Source organism: Mugil cephalus, chromosome 4 (genome assembly GCF_022458985.1).
Source record: "Mugil cephalus isolate CIBA_MC_2020 chromosome 4, CIBA_Mcephalus_1.1, whole genome shotgun sequence".
NCBI classification, from domain to species: domain Eukaryota; kingdom Metazoa; phylum Chordata; class Actinopteri; order Mugiliformes; family Mugilidae; genus Mugil; species Mugil cephalus.
The window spans coordinates 15,060,199-15,079,346 of record NC_061773.1 but is presented as its reverse complement, the minus strand read 5'-3'; the positions used below and the strand labels follow the sequence as shown (position 1 = coordinate 15,079,346).

General features: G+C 39.1%; 2 protein-coding genes across 2 annotated transcripts; both read right to left on the bottom strand.

Annotated features, from left to right (window-relative positions):
• Nucleotides 1–659: 659 nt before the first annotated feature.
• LOC125006703 (deoxyribonuclease-1-like) lies at nucleotides 660–5,544 on the bottom strand. The gene is made up of 10 exons (XM_047582986.1): nucleotides 5,423–5,544; nucleotides 4,175–4,260; nucleotides 4,009–4,103; nucleotides 3,386–3,463; nucleotides 3,126–3,238; nucleotides 2,440–2,552; nucleotides 1,512–1,666; nucleotides 1,291–1,387; nucleotides 1,135–1,198; nucleotides 660–1,004 (listed from the first exon to the last, which is right to left on the bottom strand). The coding sequence occupies exons 2-10, from the start codon at nucleotides 4,253–4,255 to the stop codon at nucleotides 922–924; spliced, it is 879 nt and encodes a 292-aa protein (XP_047438942.1). The 5' UTR covers nucleotides 4,256–4,260; nucleotides 5,423–5,544; the 3' UTR covers nucleotides 660–921.
• Nucleotides 5,545–9,462: 3,918 nt separating this feature from the next.
• On the bottom strand, nucleotides 9,463–18,381 carry LOC125006702 (deoxyribonuclease-1-like). Its single transcript, XM_047582985.1, has 10 exons — nucleotides 18,284–18,381; nucleotides 16,104–16,189; nucleotides 15,934–16,028; nucleotides 13,584–13,661; nucleotides 13,324–13,436; nucleotides 12,514–12,626; nucleotides 11,229–11,383; nucleotides 10,047–10,143; nucleotides 9,823–9,961; nucleotides 9,463–9,706 (listed from the first exon to the last, which is right to left on the bottom strand). The coding sequence occupies exons 2-10, from the start codon at nucleotides 16,182–16,184 to the stop codon at nucleotides 9,639–9,641; spliced, it is 939 nt and encodes a 312-aa protein (XP_047438941.1). The 5' UTR covers nucleotides 16,185–16,189; nucleotides 18,284–18,381; the 3' UTR covers nucleotides 9,463–9,638.
• Nucleotides 18,382–19,148: the final 767 nt, after the last annotated feature.

Here is a 19,148-nt window from a genome sequence, read left to right as displayed (position 1 = left end):
GAAACTCTGTGTGGAGTTTGCATGTTCTCCCTGATCATTAGGTTTCTTCAGTAGCCCATCACTTTTTCAGTTTTTCACAAACACAAAATATATTAAACAAAAAGTGCAATTCAAAAGGATTCAGTTAACTTTTCTTCCGATTACATTATCAGTAGGTAAATACTGAAAAATGTCGTGCTTAGAAGCGCCAACACCTCGCTGCACAAAACGATGAGGCATTTGTCCTCAATGTAGGAACGTGTCCATTTCTTTATGTGTGCCAACGATCAAACTGACTTTAATAAATACACTGAACCGGTTAAACTGGGCACACTGTGCACACTTCCCTATTACTGGAGCACTGGCTACCACAGCTACAGGTGGCTCATAGTAAACAAAAAAGTTAATCAAATGATCTACAAGGAAGAAAATCCATATCTCATATAGTCTGTGGTGTGGCCTGCAGTTCGTTGTTAAACTAGCAGATGTAAACAAACTTTGTGGATCTTCTTCCATGGTGTAAAATGGCTGATGTCACCAATCAGCTACTGTTAAGGAGAGTGAATAAATGACACAGTTTTTTTTTTTCTTAACATTTTGTTGCTTCATGTGAGACTTTGAATATGAGAATTTTACATGCTGGGAATTATATGCTAAAAAAACTTCATGAATAAAGCATAAACAGTACATCGGGAATTTAGTCATTTAGAGTTAAAACAGACAAACGTTCACAATCACTTTGAGAAAATTAGCTTATTATTTGAGATTTTAGGGATATTCAGTTCTTTCAGTGTTTAAAAAAAAAAGTCTGCATTAATTGAAAATCAAACAAACAATTGATTCAACATCACATTCAGTCAATGTATGTGGCCGATAAAAATTTAAGTGTAATTCTAATAAAATAAAATAATTATTTGCTGAGATGAGATCAAGAATGTTTGTTTATCTAACACGCCTTTTCTTCGTTGACTGGTTGGACGGTTGTCCTCGCTTCTTCGTGGCGGTCGCCACCGGCTTCGGTGGTCCTGTTGATTTTTTTTTTAGGAAGATGAAAACTATAACATGCACTTGACCCAGAATAAAACACAACTGACACATCACATGAGTTTCATTGGGTTACATAAATATAAAAATAAATATCAAATTAAAAGGTACCTCTTTTTTTTGTGCCGGTCTTCAGCGTCACCTCCACTGGGTAATGGTCACTGACCTTGAGAGCCTTGCAGAGAAAAAGAAGGTCACTGAATAACAACAGTGGTTCAGTTGTCTCTGAGGTTTGCACACAATGAACACAAACATGAGTCATCTTACGTTCTTATCACTCAGACGGAACCCTTTCTGGAAGTTGAAAGCCTTGGCTGAGTCGGGGACAACAGCGTTCAGCATGGTGTCTCCATACACCACGATCCTGTTTGGGCAAGAAGCATCACAGTCTTCAACCAGGACTACAGGCGATGGTACAACCAGACTCGAGAAAATTAGTTTAACACAAAAAGTCTCTGTTCAGATAACAGCGCTAAGATGTGCCTCACCTGTCGTAGGTGTTGTCGTTACAGTTACTACTCGTGGTGTCGACGTCGTCGCTTATCAGCCAATGGTAAGGAGCAGAATAGATACGGATCTTTTTCTTCTTCTTCTTGGAGAGATATCGTCCATCTGCGTTAAAATCTCCTAAAATCATGATGTTCTGCAGGAGAAAGAACAACAATATTGTCAACAGTGAGCCTCTAACAACCCAGCTACAACATTTGTTGGTGTTAGTGGAGATAACAGCACTAAGAGGAAGATGTTTGATCCAAGTAGCTTCTTCAGTTCTAACAGCTCAGTGGAGGCATCTATTGGTAAATCTCTTTCTCTTTTCTCTGACAATCACTTGCCATCATATTTTCATACCAGGTGTGACTGCAGGTACTTTAACCTGATCATCTGAGCTCAGATCACCTGAGACAGATGTTGCAGGAGGCAGGATCTTAACGGGACCTTGGTTAGAACATGGTCTTCTACAACACGATCTCAGGATAGAAAGAAAAGATCGATTCACTTTTTGAGCAATGAAGCCCATGCAGAAATGCAAAAAGGAGGAGTCTCCAGGGCCTGCAGCCATCTCGTTAGGGTTGATGGCTGGCTCCTGGCCGGGTGTGGCCACTGGGTCAGAGCAGAAAGGCTCAGCTCTGGGAGGAGACTCTCTCTCTGGACCTCCAGCACAACCTGTGAGGGTTGTTGGGGTCTTTGGTTCTTTGTTTAGTTGTTTGGGTTGGTTTGGGTTTAGGTTTTTGCACACACACTCTCGCTCATAACACACACCCGCATCCATGCCGCACTACATATGAGTACTGATCGCATCTTTTTCTGAGTTTATTAATAAACTCTTTTTTGTTAACCTCAATGCTATGTGTGCTCTCCACTTTTTGTCCAGGTTCCTGGAACATGGAACATGACATTATTAAAAGTCAAACTTACTTCAGTCTTCCATCTTTTGCGGACAGCATCCACCACGTCATGCAGCTCGTCCAGCTCCTTCTCTGCGTCTTCAGGTTTGGTGTGGACCGGGATCAGGATCAGGTCCTTCACGGCTGGAATTAAGTTTAGGAAACACGGGGCAGTGATCATCATTCATTTTTACATATTATTCTGTGTTACTTCATTGATTTGTAGTAAAAGAAGGGTGCACATTTCTCAAGTGCTGCAGAAATGTTTCTATGTACATAAACAAAATAGAACAGTTATCCAGAAGTTAGAAAACATCTATTAGGTTTAAATACGGAGGTTGTTTGTCCCTTATGGCTTAAAAGTTTTTGCGCCCCTCAGGATTTTTTTACATTTCTGGGTTTCTTCACATGAACCATTTGTTTTAGGTCCCTGCCCAACATTTCTATTGGATTAAGGTCAGAACTTTGACTTAGCTGTTCCAAAACATTAATGTTGTTTTTATTTTTTTCTATTTTTCTTCTATTTTTTTGCAGCAAAACAGGCCCAAACTGGAACATTACCACACCCATGTCTCACTGATCGGATGGCGTTCTGATGCTGGAGTTCTCTTGTTCACTTTCAGGACTGTGAAAATTCATTCTGAGTTGTGCTAAAACACTTAAGCAGCTCTATGTTCCTCCTATGAACTATATTAATATGCAAAACCTTGCAGAGACCTGCAGAGGGGCAGCTGAGGCGCAGGACGAAAGGCTCCCTAGCGAAAGCGTCTTCATCTCCAACCTGATTGTCTTCATACTGGTAAGTTTCGGTCACCGTTACCTCGTCGTTTCTGAGACACACATGTCATTATGTTAGCGGGATAACCATGCACAGTAAAGATACATCTGACTAACACATTATTTGCATCATTAGTTATGACCTAATAATGGTTTTATTGTTGGAATGAACTTGATGCACAGTGAACCTGGACTCTCACCTGTAGAAATAGACAAACTTCTCCTTGTAGGTGTCTCGTCCCAGCTGGTCACTGGAGATCATGGAGTATTGATGGTCCCTGTTAGTGTGAAAAGATGACATTGTGAGGTTCTGAGAAGTTTGTGTGTGTCACTAATTTATTGCATGTCCTGTGATTAGACTCTTGGCCAAACTAAAACAGATGAAGAAAATGATCTGGCAATCAAACAACTGACAGAGATCTTTTTTATTCTTTTGTAATCTTGTTTAAATAGTAGTTTTATTAGTTGTTTTTCTTTATTTAGGTTCAAGTTTAGACAAGGACAATAATTTAATTAATACATTAGCATTTGTGTTTATTTTAATTACATTGCTGTTTGTTTGCTCTCTGACAATGGAAATAATCCAAACCAAATGTGATTTTTTTTGCCTGGACAATGGACTTTTTTTTTGCAATCCCCTGCTTTGAGCTAAATAAAACATTAACGTCCACAGTGACAGCGCTGATGCTAAACCAGTGTAATGTCGACCACGTTCAGTTCACGTTCAGTTTCCTCAAATCTGAAGCTGATCCACATCATGCTACATATGCTACATATTATAATATTCAAATAATATGTCTTAATCCTTTAGCAGAGAACTCACTGTGTGTCTTTGAGGTTTTGAAGTAATGTGTTCATGGCTTTGCCGCTCTGATCCATCACCTCCAGAAGCACCACCACGCTGTACTGAGACATGATCTGGAACAAACACATTTCATCTTTAACTCACCTTCCACTTGGTTTAAATGTGCTAATGAAGTGATCATTACCTTGGTGAGTGAGTGGATGACTTTCGGGTCTTTGACTTTCTTCTGTCCCAGGTTCTTGACATTGAAGGCTGCTATCTTCATTATGACTTTAATTCAAATGGAAGATAATTCAGTGTTTTAGAGGAATACGAGAGAATATGTACAAGCTTAAACAATATGTGGAGAATAAAAAAGGAAAAGAAAAATGGAGAACAGAAGCTGAAAAAAAAGGAAACTGAGGTTGAAAATGAAAATGTCAGAGTATTACAGGAAAGCGTTACAATCAGATTCAGAGAACGAAATGAAGCAGATGTTCCAGATGTTATTAATGATGCACTAACAGGTTCATGTTTTGATTTTGACTGAAGCACGTGACAGTTTTATTGTGATGATGTGTTTTGTATACCTCAAATCTGTACTTAAGTATCTGTGAATATACAAGCACTGACTTGCCAGTTCATTAGGTACCCCGGTGAATGCACTGTTAGTGTTAGTTAATTTTGGTCACAGAGGAACGATGGACAATCAAACTTTAAAATAAAATGTCTGACACTGAAGAAGCACAGTTAACCTAATGTATTTATACATTTACAAAAAATAAAATAAAGATGCTGTTTAATCTCGAACTGAACAGATTTTATTAATGACAAACACCTCTTGCCTCAATAGGAATTAACTGAACTCAGGTTGCATAACTAGTTGAAGATATGGTTTTATGTTTCTACTAATGTGTTATTTCTACTTTGCCAGTCCAGAAGTCGTTCAGCAGGTTACAGCTGAGGACGCAGAAGCCAAACACATTTTTTATCAGCTCTGAAGTTGTCTAAGAATAACATGTAACATAACACTCCCTTGTCACTTTATCAGGTACAGTAGTGAAACTATTCTAATGTAATGTTCACAACTGATCTAATGTTCATTTCGGGTTGAAAAAGCAAGAGAAAGGTGGTTATTCTTTTAGCGATTCCGGTTTGTGGTGCGGTTAAAGTGGACTGAATTAAACAGGAATGTGTTTTTGTCATTACGCCAAGCCCACTGACTGCGATGTCAAAATATTAGGAACGCGTGTCAATTGAATCGTATTACAAACCACAGCCTCCTCTTCTATTATGGATATTAAAAAACATATTTTTGATAGTATTTATCCCGGGGCGCTATTAAAATCAGCTCCTCCTTTGGCGATGAATAAATTGACTTAATGGTTCCTCCCGTCTAAACGGGTCAATAGTTCAGCGACATCCTGACTTTAAGTCTAAAGTAAAAACTCACCCCAGAATCACAGAAGTCGATTCGCACTGGATTCGTGTCAATGGACCTGTGTGTTACGAGAATTACCTCTGGTCGCTAATATGCCCTGTAGAGAAGAGTGCGGACAAGTGCGATGTTTTTGATTTGTCCAATCAGGAATGAGCTGGAGTCATGACACTCCTACTGTACTTTCTCAGTACGCTCCTCCTTGTTTCTGGAAGCTGACAGGTACATTGCATCATTGCATAAATTGTTTAAATATAGGTCTTTAAAGTTGTGTAGCCTGAATGTTTAGTTTCTTAGCTCTTAACAGAAATAAGTATCACGTGCTAACACTAATATGTAAGGTTAGCATAGTAAGTTTTATGATGGCTGTCGCGAGCATTGTTGCAACTGTCCCTCATGACAGCATTAATGAAAATCAGATAAAATAGATATAAAAGGCAATTCAGTGGATTGATGATTTCAATAGCCAGGTGTCTCCTCTTTGTATTTCAGCAAAGTTGTTTTTAAAAAGTCAAACTAGGCTGCAGTGTATCCTACATGTTATATTCTGTTGTACATAATTAAAAAAAAAATAAAAATAAATAAATATCAGTTAGGGTCAATATTTGGTGTCGACTTTGCCAGTTTTGCTCTAGACCAGTGTAATCTATGGACAGTCTTGAACTGTATTACTTTGTCTTAAGCAAATTGAAGATGAGTGTATCCTATCTAATGTAGAACCCCATATATCCTCAGTAATTTCTATGCCTAACTCTTCTTCCCATTGTTTTTTTTTAAACGTGTCAAGGGTTCTGAGTTGTAAGAATTGAGTGACATGTAGGTTTGTCCGATAAGCCCTTTACGGTCGGAGCTAAGCTGTAAAAGAGAATCTATGAGAGAGCTGGGCGGTATAGATGGAAATTGAGCTGATTCTGAGGAAACAAAGTTGAGAAGTTGCAGGTACTTGAAGAAGTGTGTGTTGGGGATTTCATATTTTAATTTAGAAGTCTTTTAAAGTAGCTAATCCATTCCTGGTCCAGATTTCAGAGGATCCGTCTATGATGGGAGGTTTAAATATACTGTCTTTTGATATAGGGGCATTAATTAATATGTTATTAAGTGAAAATGCTCATCTGAACTGTACCAATATCTTCTAGGAGTGCTTAACAAGTAGATCGGCCATCTTGACGGACACCCCTGAAAAGGAGGCTTAGAAGCCGGAGAAATCAAAAGTGACGAGAAAGCCAACAGAAGTCAGGAGAAACATCACGCTGGAAACGAATCAAAAAGCAAAGAAGAAGAAAACTGAGAAGATAAGACGTGCAGAGAAGGACAGTGACTCTGAGAAAGAAGAGGATTTCTGCATTGTTTGTTTGGAAAGTTACTCCAGACCAAGAGAGGTGTGACTGCAGTGCTGGCAGTGCAAGGCATGGGCTCATGATGGTGGCTCCATCAACGTTTGCCACAACTGTGGTCTGATGTGGAATTGTAAATAGGCAAACATTAAAATAATCAGTTTGTCTGCGAAGTTAATGTTTCATTTGTTAGTGTTACGAAATGGTTACTGCTTGTTACTACAAATGTTAGTATCAATATTGTTAATATCAATATTTTGCCTTTTAAATACTGTTATTGAGTCAATGATCTCTGTCTGGTATAAGATAAATCATAGATAAATTAGTTACCCCATGATAAGTTATTCTAAAAATTAGAAATAATCGCTCACAGAAATCAGTTTCTGGGCTTTTGACAAATGGTGTTTTGAAAATGGTTTCTCATGTTTGATTGTATACTTGTTTACTTACTTTTGACACTTTGATAAGTTAACTGAATAAATTCTGGTGTCGAATAAACTAGAAAATATTTGAAAAAAATGTGCTGAAGTATGAGTTTTATTACATCTAAATGGCTGTTGCCTCTCGGTTGCAATCAAGTGCATTGCCAGCATGACCATCGGGCGACATTGTCGATTTAGACTCTGTTCTTATAAGATGACGACTCTGCAGCTAAAGAGGTGGATTGTAATTACTGAGCACAATACGCATTTGCGCCTGCACAGTCGTGTAGACATGTTACCAAATAAACCAGTGGCTGTCCATGCTCCAAAGTCCAAAAAACACGCTATAACTTTTGCCATGTGAAAGTTAAAGTCATGATATTATGACATAACGTCTAAATTGTCGCAAACTAAACCAAATAACATACTCCCTAACTCCCTTAATCATTTTCCTGCAAGTTTGAAATAATCTTGTTCTTTGGAACTCGGAACAAACACTGTCTGATTGAATGCACTGAGATGAAGACATTTATTAATCACGCATGTATTTAATTTTCAAATACACCATGAAACGACATGACCTAGATGAGCTTTAACTGCAGAGTTTCAGCTGTAATTTGAGTGTATTTACATCCACATCAGGTGAGCGGTGTAGGAATTACAACAGTTTGTGTAAGTGCCTCCCACTTTCTAAGGGACCAAAAGTAATGGGACAAATTAGCGATCATAAATCCAACTTTCACTTTTTAATACTTGGTTGCAAATCCTTCGCAGTCAAACATGATTAGTTCGACCACGAGTGTCCAGCTCAGGACACATTTGGTGATACCTATGTCCTCAATACTGACCAGCATCTTAATTTATATTTATCATCACAGATCTGCCGCTTCAAACAGATCAGCAGTGACTTCACTCTGAAGACAGAAGCTTCCAGGGTTCAATTCAAGATTAAGGCAGAGATCAATAAATAAATTATAATTAAATTAAGCTCGCCTGGCTTCTAACCACCTTTAATCCTGACGTCTGCCCCGCTTCCTCACGTCCCCCGGAGCCGCCGGTCAGGGAGGCTTCATGCAGCTGGGTCTGAAGTTGAGTCCCATCAGTTGTGGTGGTTTACCCCTAATGGATCTGTGCACTTAGTACGTGCCAGGTTATAATTTAAAGGCTAGGCTGAAAACATAAAAGAGTTTTAAGTGGACCAGACTAGTGTGACCAATAAGAGCTAGGTGTCAGAGCTACCACTCAAGCTGCCTATAGTTTTACTGTCATGAGGTTATTTGTGCACCAGTAAAAAGGGGTAATAATTGTCAACAAAGTCTTCTGACTTCTGCATTACATCTCTTATGCTCTTAATTTTGGGAAACATCCCATTTCCAACACATCACCATGATTAACCATCACACCATCACTTTTCTCCAATGAGGGTGTTACACTCATGACTTATTAATTAATACTGGAACATTAGATCATTTACTTTTCCACTAACTGTGTGTTTGGACATGTCCTGACCTGTCCCCAGGCCTGCTGACCTTTCGGTTCCCCTTTTTGCCCCGATGTTTGACAGCTATATATATATATATTTTTTTCTTATTCGGCTCCTGATTTTCCAATCATTAGTTACATTTCTTTGGTCATTATTCATTTTACATTCTGTGTGTAATATGTTTTCACTGAGAATCAAAATTACTTAAAATCATTCTTTAAAAATCTGTTAATTCAAGTCCACTTAGTACCAGGCTTTAGGCTGTTGGTCAACCGAGATCTCAGCTCACTTGACGGCATTCAGTGAGACTTTACAACTTGTACCAAAACAAATATCATCTCCTCGACAAACAGCTGCACATGGTTCTGATCCTGCAATACTGGCCACAAGATGGCGCTATTTATTACAGAGAAACTGAGATCAGACATCAAGTACTAACTGGGGACACGTTTTAATACGAGGTGTGAACATGGGTACTTAAAGCTGGTCTTAATCCTACAACGTCTGATCAGGGTCTGATTTGGTTAAGTTTGCTTTATTACACATGTGGCATTTCTAAAAACGTGCAGAAACCAGGACGGTGCAAAACGATTTTTTAAATTTGACGAGCCGACAGTAAGGTTGTGGCTCGATGTGTCAGCTGCTAATTATCCTGGATGAATTTTAACTGCTGGTAAACATCATGAACTTCTTGAATCTTCCTTTTTGTCTCACTCACTCCGCTTTTCACACCGTGTATTTTTTACTCCAACTTAAGCCACTAAACACTGAAAATGTTAATCCTCGTCAAAATCATGAATCCTGAAAGCATTTAATCATCGGTGTCTTTATTTATCATTTTGATAAGAACTAATTTCTTTCTTTCCTAACAGCATTTAAAACGGTATTAATTAATCAAACAAGCAATTGATTCAACGTCACATTCAGTCAATGGAAAAGAAACACATTTCCATTTAATGCTTTGTTTATTTAACACGTCTTTTCTACTTGGACTAGTTGGACAGTTGTCCTCGCTTCCTCTTGGCAGCCACCCTCTTCTTCGGTGGTCCTGTTGATTTCACTGGGAAGACAAAAACCATAACATGCACTTGACCCACAATAAAACACAACTGACACATCAGACTACATGAGTTTCATTGGATTATATAAATATAAAAATATCAAATTAATAGGTACCTCTTTTCTGACTTGCTCCTTTGGCGGATGGTGTCTTTGTCGTCCGGGGCACAGCTATCTTTCTTGGTTTCGGTTTTTTGTACTCTGAGTCGGTCTTCAGCGTCACCTCCACTGGGTAATGGTCACTGATCATGAGAGCCTTGCAGAGAAAAAGAAGGTCACTGAATAACAACAGTGGTTCAGTTGTCTCTGAGGTTTGCACACAATGAACACAAACATCTTACGTCCTTATCACTCAGACCGAACACTCTCTGGAAGTTGAAAGCCTTGGCTGAGTTGGGGACAACAGCGTTGAGCATGGTGTCTCCATACACCACGATTCTGTTTGGCCAAGAAAAATTCAAGAAAAATTTCAACGGATTAAATCAGGGGTCTTCAATGTTTTTTTTCTTTTATTTTCGCTACCGTACTGTTGCACGTGTTTGAAATAAAAAAAGTAAAATTTGAACCTGTGTATTATTTGAATAGTTTAATACTTAATACAAAATGATAATAATAATGTCTATTTATAAATAGCACTGTGCTGAGTGTAATATACAGTAGAACACATATAGTCAGTAGGGAGTCCCTATTTAATCTCTCCATCAGTTTGAGGGTACTTGACCTGAAAAACGTTGAAGACCTCTGCTCTATCCTTTACTAAAATAAGTTGGATTCATGTTAAAGTGCATTTAAAGATTTGTAGGGGGGAAATTAACAAAATATATTAAAAAAAATGCCTAATAAACCAAAGATTTTGCCAAAGAGGTTGCGGAGCCCCTAGGGCAGGGGTGTCAAACTCTTGTTAGTTCAGGGGCCACGTACAGAACAATATGATCTCAAGGGGCCAGACCTTCAAATAATGACAACTTCAAATGTTTCCCTTTGTTTTAGCACAAAGAAGTACATTATGAAAGTGTTCACATTTAATGAACTGCACTATTACAAAACCTTTTATGAACAACCAGATGTTTCTTAAAAAAAGTAGTGCAATTTCTGTATGTCTCAATATTGTGTTATGTCCACAGCTCTTACTAAAATTGTGTGAAACGTAGGAAAAGTAGTTATGTTTATTGGAAAATTTGCAGTTAATGTCTTCAATGTAATTTTTGCACTTTGCAAATTCATCCCGAGGGCCAGATCGGACCCTCTGGCGGGCCGCTTTTGGCCCGCGGGCCACATGTTTGACACCTGTGCCCTAGGGGGTATATATTATAAGGCCCAATCAACACAAAAAAAAAACACACAAGATGCTGGAGAAGTTCTGCAGGCCAAACTTCCTCCCGCCCATGAAATGTTTTCTGGGGGAAAGATGGTGGGGTCTCTAGGTTGGGAGCTAATTATGCTCTGTTAAGGATCTTTTGGGCCAATCAAATCGTTTGGACAGGGCTTTATGTGGTGATGGTCAGCACTAAGATGTGCCTCACCTGTCGTAGGTGTTGTCGTTACAGTTACTACTCGTAGTGTCGACGTCGTCGCTTATCAGCCAATGGTAAGGAGCAGAGTAGATACGGATCTTTTCCCTCTTCTTCTTGGAGAGATATCGTCCATCTGCGTTAAAATCTCCTAAAATCATGATGTTCTGCAGGAGAAAGAACAACAATTTTGTCAACAGTGAGCCTCTAACAACCCAGCTGCAACATTTGATGGTGTTAGCGGAGATAACAGCACTAAGACTTCAGCACAGTTGACATACGTATTTATTATAGGTGTAAAATGAGCGTGTGCACAGCTGGGAAGAATTATACTTTTCACTGTGCATCATTTCACTGGTAAAAGTCAAATGAAACCCTGAAAAAGAACCAAAACACAAGAGCAACTGGACTTGTAGAGCTTCTGGAAGATGGTTCATCATTCAAGTGGCTCCGTCAGTTTTGACAGCGGAGGCATTAGTGGAGGTGAATCTCTTTTTCTTCGCCATCATATTTTCATACCAGGCGTGACCACAGGTACTTAAACCTGATCATCTGAGCTCAGATCATCCAAGACAGATGTTAATGCAAGATCTTAACAGGACTTTGGTGAGAGATTATTGTCTCTCCCACAACATATTCTCAGGCCAAGATAGAAAGAAAAGATCAGCTCGCTTTTTGATTGTTTACAGTGTCACACGGGGTCTGACTTCAGGGAGAATTATCCATAACCCTCCATAAAAGACGAGTTGCAAAAATGTGTAGGTTAGAATTACACATCAAACATCACAGAAAATTGTTTCCTTAAATAAAGTAGATGAAGGGAAGGACACTATTCTGTGTGAGTAAGATCTGGGACCCATGGAATTCAAAGTTTACTTTTATTTACTCACAGCTCAGAGTTACATGTAATAAAGACAATGTGAGTAAAGTCTGGTGACCACACTAACAGCATGGATTAATTAAAATGTAAAAACAGTCAAACTGATAAAAGCTCTGTCTCTGTTTTAATGGTTAATTCAGCACCAGATAAAGCTTCATCACACATAGGATCAAAATCTTAAGTATTATATTCTCAGTGAAACTGTTTTCTACTTGGTTTCAACTTCATCATCATGAAAATGAAGAAACTTAAAGTCAACACTAGTCTTTTAGAACTTTTGAAAAATCTTCGAGGAACCTTGAGAGTCCATTTGTCTTAGTTTTAGCTTAGTTTTTTATATACATATTGACTATTCACAGACAGAAAAATGTTAAGTCAACAAATTTATCAGCATCATCTTACAAAAGTCAAACTTACTTTAGTCTTCCATCTTTTGCGAACAGCATCCACCACGTCGTACAGCTCGTCCAGCTCCTTCTCTGCGTCTTCAGGTTTGGTGTGGACCGGGATCAGGACCAGGTCCTTCACGGCTGGAATTAAGTTTAGGAAACATCTATGCATAAATTTTTTTGTGCTCCTCAGATTTTTTTCTTTTATTTCTATATAAAAATAACTCAAAACATCAGCAGATTTTCCTGAGAGTAAACGAAGAGAGCCCAATCAAACTAATGAAACAGAACTGTTGTACTTGTGCATTTACTTATTCAGGAAAATTAATCATTGGTACATATCTGTGAGGTACAAAAGTAAGTAAACCCTTGTTTTGAGAATCTGGTGAGGAACCCCTAGTGGAGCAACAGCAGTAATTAGATGTTTCCATAATTTCTGATCAGTCATCTACGGCAGCTTGGAGGAACTTCATCTCATTCCTCAGAACAGACCCACTTCAGTTCTGAGATGTTGCTGGGTTTCTTCACATGAACCAACTGCTTTAGGTTCCTCCAAAAACATTTCTATTGGATTAAGGTCAGAACTTTGACTTGGTTGTTCCAAAACATTAATATTGTTTTTATTTTTTTCTATTTTCCTTATATTTCTTTGCAGCAAAACAGGCCCAAACTGGAACATTACCACACCCATGTCTCACTAATCGGATGGTGTTCTGATGCTGGAGTTCTCTTGTTCACTTTCAGGACTGTGAAAATTCATTCTCAGGTGTGCTAAAACACTTAAGCAGCTCTATGTTCCTCCTATGAACTATATTAGCATGCAAAACCTTGCAGAGACCTGTAGAGGGGCAGCTGAGGCGCAGGACGAAAGGCTCCCTGGCGAAAGCGTCTTCATCTCCAACCTGATTGTCTTCATACTGGTAAGTGTTGGTCACCGTTACCTCCTTCTTTCTGAGACACACATGTCATTGTGTTAGTGGGATAACCATGCACAGTAGAGACACATCTGACTAACACATTATTTGCATCATTAGTTACGACCTGATAATGGTTTTATTGTTGGAGTGAACTTGATGCACAGTGAACCTGGACTCTCACCTGTAGAAATAGACAAACTTCTCCTTGTAGGTGTCTCGTCCCAGCTGGTCACTGGAGATCATGGAGTAGGGATGCCTCCTGTTGGTGTGAAAAGATGACGTTGTGAGGAAGTTTGTGTGGGCCTCGGATTTATGAGCTTTTTTTTTTTTTGCCTTGCTTTGATAGTAAGGAAGTGATGCAGCAGAAACTTTCTTGAGCTAATGTGTATGAAGAAAATTGGTCAGGAGGGAACTGATTACATTCTTTACTTTGATTCTAAGAGTCTTTACTCTGCTTCCTAGTGAAGCCCAAGAGCCCCCGTTCTGCACCTCCTCCATTTTCATCAGACATTAACGAAATAAGGGAAAGATGATGAAGTTAAAAGAGCACTAAATGTGACTGCTACGCCTCTGCATGAGGATGTGCTGAACAAGCGTATTTGTCAGAATCACTTTGTTTGAAAGAGACAGTGTCCTGGATGTTGAAGTTTTAAGCATCTTCTTCAGACACTGTGTGAACATAGTTGCATTTGTCACAAAGCAGTGATCAGACAGAGGACGTCTGTTTACTGCTGAATATGTTGCAATAGGGGAAGCGGAAGTCATCAAAGTCAATACCACAGCTTTACTGCCAGACTAATTTTAAGGAAGAAACTAATTCTAAGAAAGATGACCAGCTAAAAGGAACAGTCACGTTGTAAAGCTCAGTCCTAACGTGCTGGATGCCGTCTTGAAAGCTGGAGAATGGTTGCACCTAGCATATACAGTCAGTGGGTTGCACCCAGTGGCGCCGTCACATGCACACGCTCCTACACGTGTCACACGTATGTGTACACACACGCATATCTGCACCTCACGGCTCCCTCCCTGTTAGACGCAGGCACGCGTTTTTTCTTTTAACCGAAGGTTAAATAATATTGACCAACCCTGTGATTCTGCATGAAATGGCTTGTTCTTGCCTTACCTGTCAGCATACACGCGTCACACGCACGCACTTGTAAAAGTATCAAGTATCAACACTAAAAAATATCTTGATGTGCATTTTGTTGACGCACACACATGGTGGAAGGAATTATACACTGTCCAAACTAACAGAGAGATTTGAATTCCACAAGGAGACTCAGTAAAATGCAGTTAGGGTTAGTTGCAGAAAGATATCAGCAAAGCCTGGTTAGCACAGAATGACAGAAGATCTTTTGGTTCCTGATAACGCCCACACCCGGAGTAAGATCTTATGGTCTTATCCAGTGGAAAAATTAGGAACAGTAGTTATTTTCAGTGAAACATAGCAGTATTCAGTCAATGGTCAGTGTATTGTTGCCTACTGGTTGACTGTGTTGTCACGGACTCCATAGTGGCCAAGCTAACAATTAAGCCACGATGAATGCTAATGAAAACAGGACACAACAAAATTAGCAGGCCAGCTAGCAACAACCTGATGCTGTTAGTCCCAGTAGAGTTCCTTCACTCTCCACCAGCAAAAACAACAACAAAGTGTCTACATCAACAGGCAGACTGACAGTCAAATAAGAAATAAAAATGATAATAATAGCCTAATAATGATAATAGCAAATTGCACCTTGTATGAAAAGTATATTATATTATAATGTGAACTTATTTTGAAGTGACTTAAGCCAAGGCCCATAAGCACCATATTTAGAATTAGCAGACCTGTGGGTACCCTGGGAATTTCAGTCTACTGCCATGCCACTATTTATTTATTTATTTATTTTATTTTGTTGACCTTTGTTGGTCCCCGGACTTCACCATGAGAACCACTAATTTTAGTACTTTTATCAAGTGTTCCAGAAATTGTGAATTTATGTGTGCAAAAAAAACACATTTTGCGTCGTGCACGGATGGGCTGGGGGCCCCCAGGGATTACTTGCGTGGAGGCCCAAGAGATCCTAGCAACGCCACTGGTGCAGGCCAGATTAGACCCTCAGACAGGCCGCTTTTGGCCCACGTACAGATGTTTGACACCTGTGTGCTACAGCTATTCACACAGAAGTTGCCCATTCATTTAACACATATTCATGTATAAATGCGATTAGGAGATTCATTCACAGGTCAAGTATCTGTCCTGAGATGAGACAACGGTACAGACCTTGCGGGGACAGAGAAAGAACGTTTCCCCTGAAGGTTTGGGGGAGTGGCTGGGTCTCCAGGTTATAAAACAGGGCTGAGACTAATGGTGGCGGCCTCTGTATTACACTGTAACCAGTGTAATGTCGACCACATTCACATAATTTCTTCAAGTCTGAAGCTAATCCACATCATGCTACATTTTTTCTTAAATTCAAATAAATTCTTCAAGTGCAAAATAAAGAGCTTTTTCTTCTTTCTTTAAAATGCTTTAGCAGAGAACTCACTGTGTGCTGTTGAGGTTTTGAAGTAACGTGTTCATGGCTTTGCCGCTCTGATCCATCACCTCCAGAAGCACCACCACGCTGTACTGAGACATGATCTGTAAACAAACACAATTCATCTTTTATTCACCTTCCACTTGGTTTAAATGAAGTGCTAGTGAAGTGATCATTACCTTGGTGAGTGGTTGGATGACAGTCGGGTCTTTGACTTTCTTCTGTCCCAGGTTCTTGACATTGAAGGCTGCTATCTTCATTATGACTTTAATTCAAATGGAAGATAATTCACAGTGTTTTAGAGGAATACGAGAGCATATGTACAAGCTTAAACAATATGCGGAGAATAAAAAAAGGAAAAAGAAAATGGAGAACAGAAGCTGAAAAAAGAAGAAACTGAGGTTGAAAATGAAAATGTCAGAGTTTTACAGGAAAGCGTTACAATCAGATTCAGAGAACGAAATGAAGCCCAGACTTCACTCCTGGAGTCTCTGTTAGTGTTGGTCACAGAGGATCAGTGAATAGGGTTGGGAATTGTTTGGATTTTAACGATTCTGATTCTCAGTCTGGATTCCTGTTCTGGACGATTCTTTGAAGTGTAGGTCAACGGGTCACAAATATTTCACAAGAGAATTTCTTTCATTTGAAAAAGCCTTTACACGGGCCTTTTTTATTTATTCACATTACAAGTTCACTTAACACAGTTTCATTTGGTTGCTGTACTGTAACTAGGGTATTCAGTTACAAGGGAGGATCCCTAACTGTAAGTGTAAAACTGACACTTGCTGAAATAACACTACAAGTTGGCAGCAGCCTAAAAAACAAAGAGCTGCAGCCCAGGTGGGTGAATACAGCCCCTTTCACATCGACCCGTGACGACCCGGGTTTTTCGCTCCATCCGGTCAAACCCAGGTCAACGACTTGGCAATCGACCCGGGATTTTACCGTATTTTTATCGTTTTTTCTCTCTGATGTTGACGTATCTGTTACATTCTGACTCAAAGGCAGATCACATGTTACAGGATGGTTAATGGAAACCGCACAGGTGAACAGCTGTCACGGCGGGTCGACACGGCATTTTCAGACCCGGCTCGATTCGCCTTTCGTGCTTTCACATCGGCAAAAGTCCGAGGTCGGACTTTTGCCGATGTGAGAGCTACGTGCCTGTTTTTTTTTTTTTTTTTTTTTTATCTTCCCTTATACGCCATCGCGTACATTGCAGATAAAGTTGCAGTTTGTTGATAACCCGAAGAATGGACCGGTTGATTATTATACCACGCAGACAAAGGTGTTTTATCATATATGTTGTGCATCCTCCGTTGGCAGTATTACGTTTTTCACAGGTGTTGCACTGTCCCAATCCGTCCTTTTTCAAATTAAAAGGAAGCCAGACTCCCGAGCTGTGTTTTTTGCAGTCCATGTTCAGAGGAGTGATGCTCTTCTTACTAGGAGAGGACGCCGGGCGGAGTAATACAAACTCTGGAAACAAACTAGTGCGGGCATTTAGGAACCGTAAAAAACATAAATAAACCGCAATTCAAACGTCTTTTTAACGGTTCCCGGAACCGGATGTCCTATTTGGAACCGGTTCTCGGTGAACACGCAAACTTTAAAATAAAATGTCTGACACTGAAGATGCACAGTTAATCTAATTTATTTATAGAATTACAAAAAATGGGGGAAAATACAAAATAAATAAATAAATAAATAATAATAATAAAATAAAAATAAAGAAATAAAGAAAGATGCTGTTTAATCTGATCAATTGGATGGTCATTTTAGAGTAAGTAGATTGTGATGCAGTTAAACTGCAAGTGTTAATTATGCCAAGCCATCTGACTTCAATGGCAAAATATTAACTAAACAAAACTGAAACTAATGCTGAATATCAGAACCTACATGAAAACAGTGTTTAGTGTGCAGGACAGTTACTTCTTACTAATTCATCAAAACTGCAACAGCAGTTTTCTAGTTTCAGTTTTCATTCTTTAAAATGAAGTAGTGGTTTTGTGCGAGAGGCAAACATAAATAACAGAAATATCAAAGTCCTGTTTTGAAAGAGTACTCATGTTAAATGTAATGTAAAGTGTTAGTTTCACATCCAAATGGTCTCTATCCATGTTCTGTTTATATTTTATTAATTTCAGTTAATGTGCTGTACAGAGACTTCTGATAAATGTAGTTGAGTAAAAAGTTCTTTGTATTTTCCAGAGAGAGGTGCAACCAGTAGGAAGTAGATTCAAATTAAAACATCTCTATTATCACATATATTGATGTGTAGGATGATGTAGGAGAAACTTGAGGAAGTTTACTTAATTACTTTACGACTAACGATAACAGAAACAAAAGAGAAACTCACCGGTTAGGATAATATAAAATGAACGAGGAGCAGCTGTGAACCTTTCAGCAAGCAGACTGACAGATGCACAACAAAGCCGCAACACTCCAGGAAGTGATATTCACCCACATTTGACACTGACATGTGAACTGCCCGCCCAGTTGCCTCTATTATCAGCAGTTTCCTGTCTGTGCGAAGCGTTTCTCACAAGCTCTACAGAGCTCTGTCAATAAAAACGAAAGAAACTTTTTATTTTGAAGTAAAGTTTTTTGGCTCAACACTTTTATTTGATACCAGATCTAAAATCAAATATCAGTTTGGTTGCAGATCTACTCTCGTTCAGGTTAACTGGATATTTACTTTGACAAAGGATTTCATAAACTGTGCGATTAAATACTAGAAAATTCCCTCTGGGAAATTTTGAAGGGGCTACGGGAGCTAATGCCGTCTCTCTACCATCAACATGGGAATAAGCACACTTTGCCTACATTTAGCACAATTAGCTTATGGCTAGCACAGTTAGCCTGCAATTAGCATACTTAACTCACATTTAGCACAGTTAGCTCACGGTTAGCAACAACGACAAGACTTATCAAAATGAGGAAATATTACACCAATACACAAGGCTTGTGTCGACATGTTCAAGTTGAAGTTAAATGAAGTCTGTAGGTGAAAGTAAGCCGGAGCAGTAGACCTTTGAAAAACTGTCTTTATTCCGGCCGTTCCATTCATTTTCTATGGGAAATTTTTCCGTTTTTCATAAAGAAAAGTAATAGCACACCGATCCCGATCAAGCCGCACATTTTGATAATATATATATATATATATATATATATATATATGTATGCCGTATTTTCCGCTCTATAAGGCGCACCTAAAAACCTCC

What these genes read in the sequence shown, in the direction of transcription:
- LOC125006702 (XM_047582985.1), bottom strand. Translation starts at nt 16,184, where the DNA reads ATGAAGATAGCAGCCTTCAATGTCAAGAACCTGGGACAGAAGAAAGTC. An exon ending in CAAAACCTCAACAGCACACA is followed by an intron (nt 13,662 to 15,933) that starts GTGAGTTCTCTG and finishes TCACACCAACAG; the next exon opens with GAGGCATCCCTACTCCATGA. An exon ending in AACGACAACACCTACGACAG is followed by an intron (nt 10,144 to 11,228) that starts GTGAGGCACATC and finishes TTGGCCAAACAG; the next exon opens with AATCGTGGTGTATGGAGACA.
- LOC125006703 (XM_047582986.1), bottom strand. Translation starts at nt 4,255, where the DNA reads ATGAAGATAGCAGCCTTCAATGTCAAGAACCTGGGACAGAAGAAAGTC. An exon ending in TCATCCACTCACTCACCAAG is followed by an intron (nt 4,104 to 4,174) that starts GTAATGATCACT and finishes TGTTTGTTCCAG; the next exon opens with ATCATGTCTCAGTACAGCGT. An exon ending in AACGACAACACCTACGACAG is followed by an intron (nt 1,388 to 1,511) that starts GTGAGGCACATC and finishes TTGCCCAAACAG; the next exon opens with GATCGTGGTGTATGGAGACA.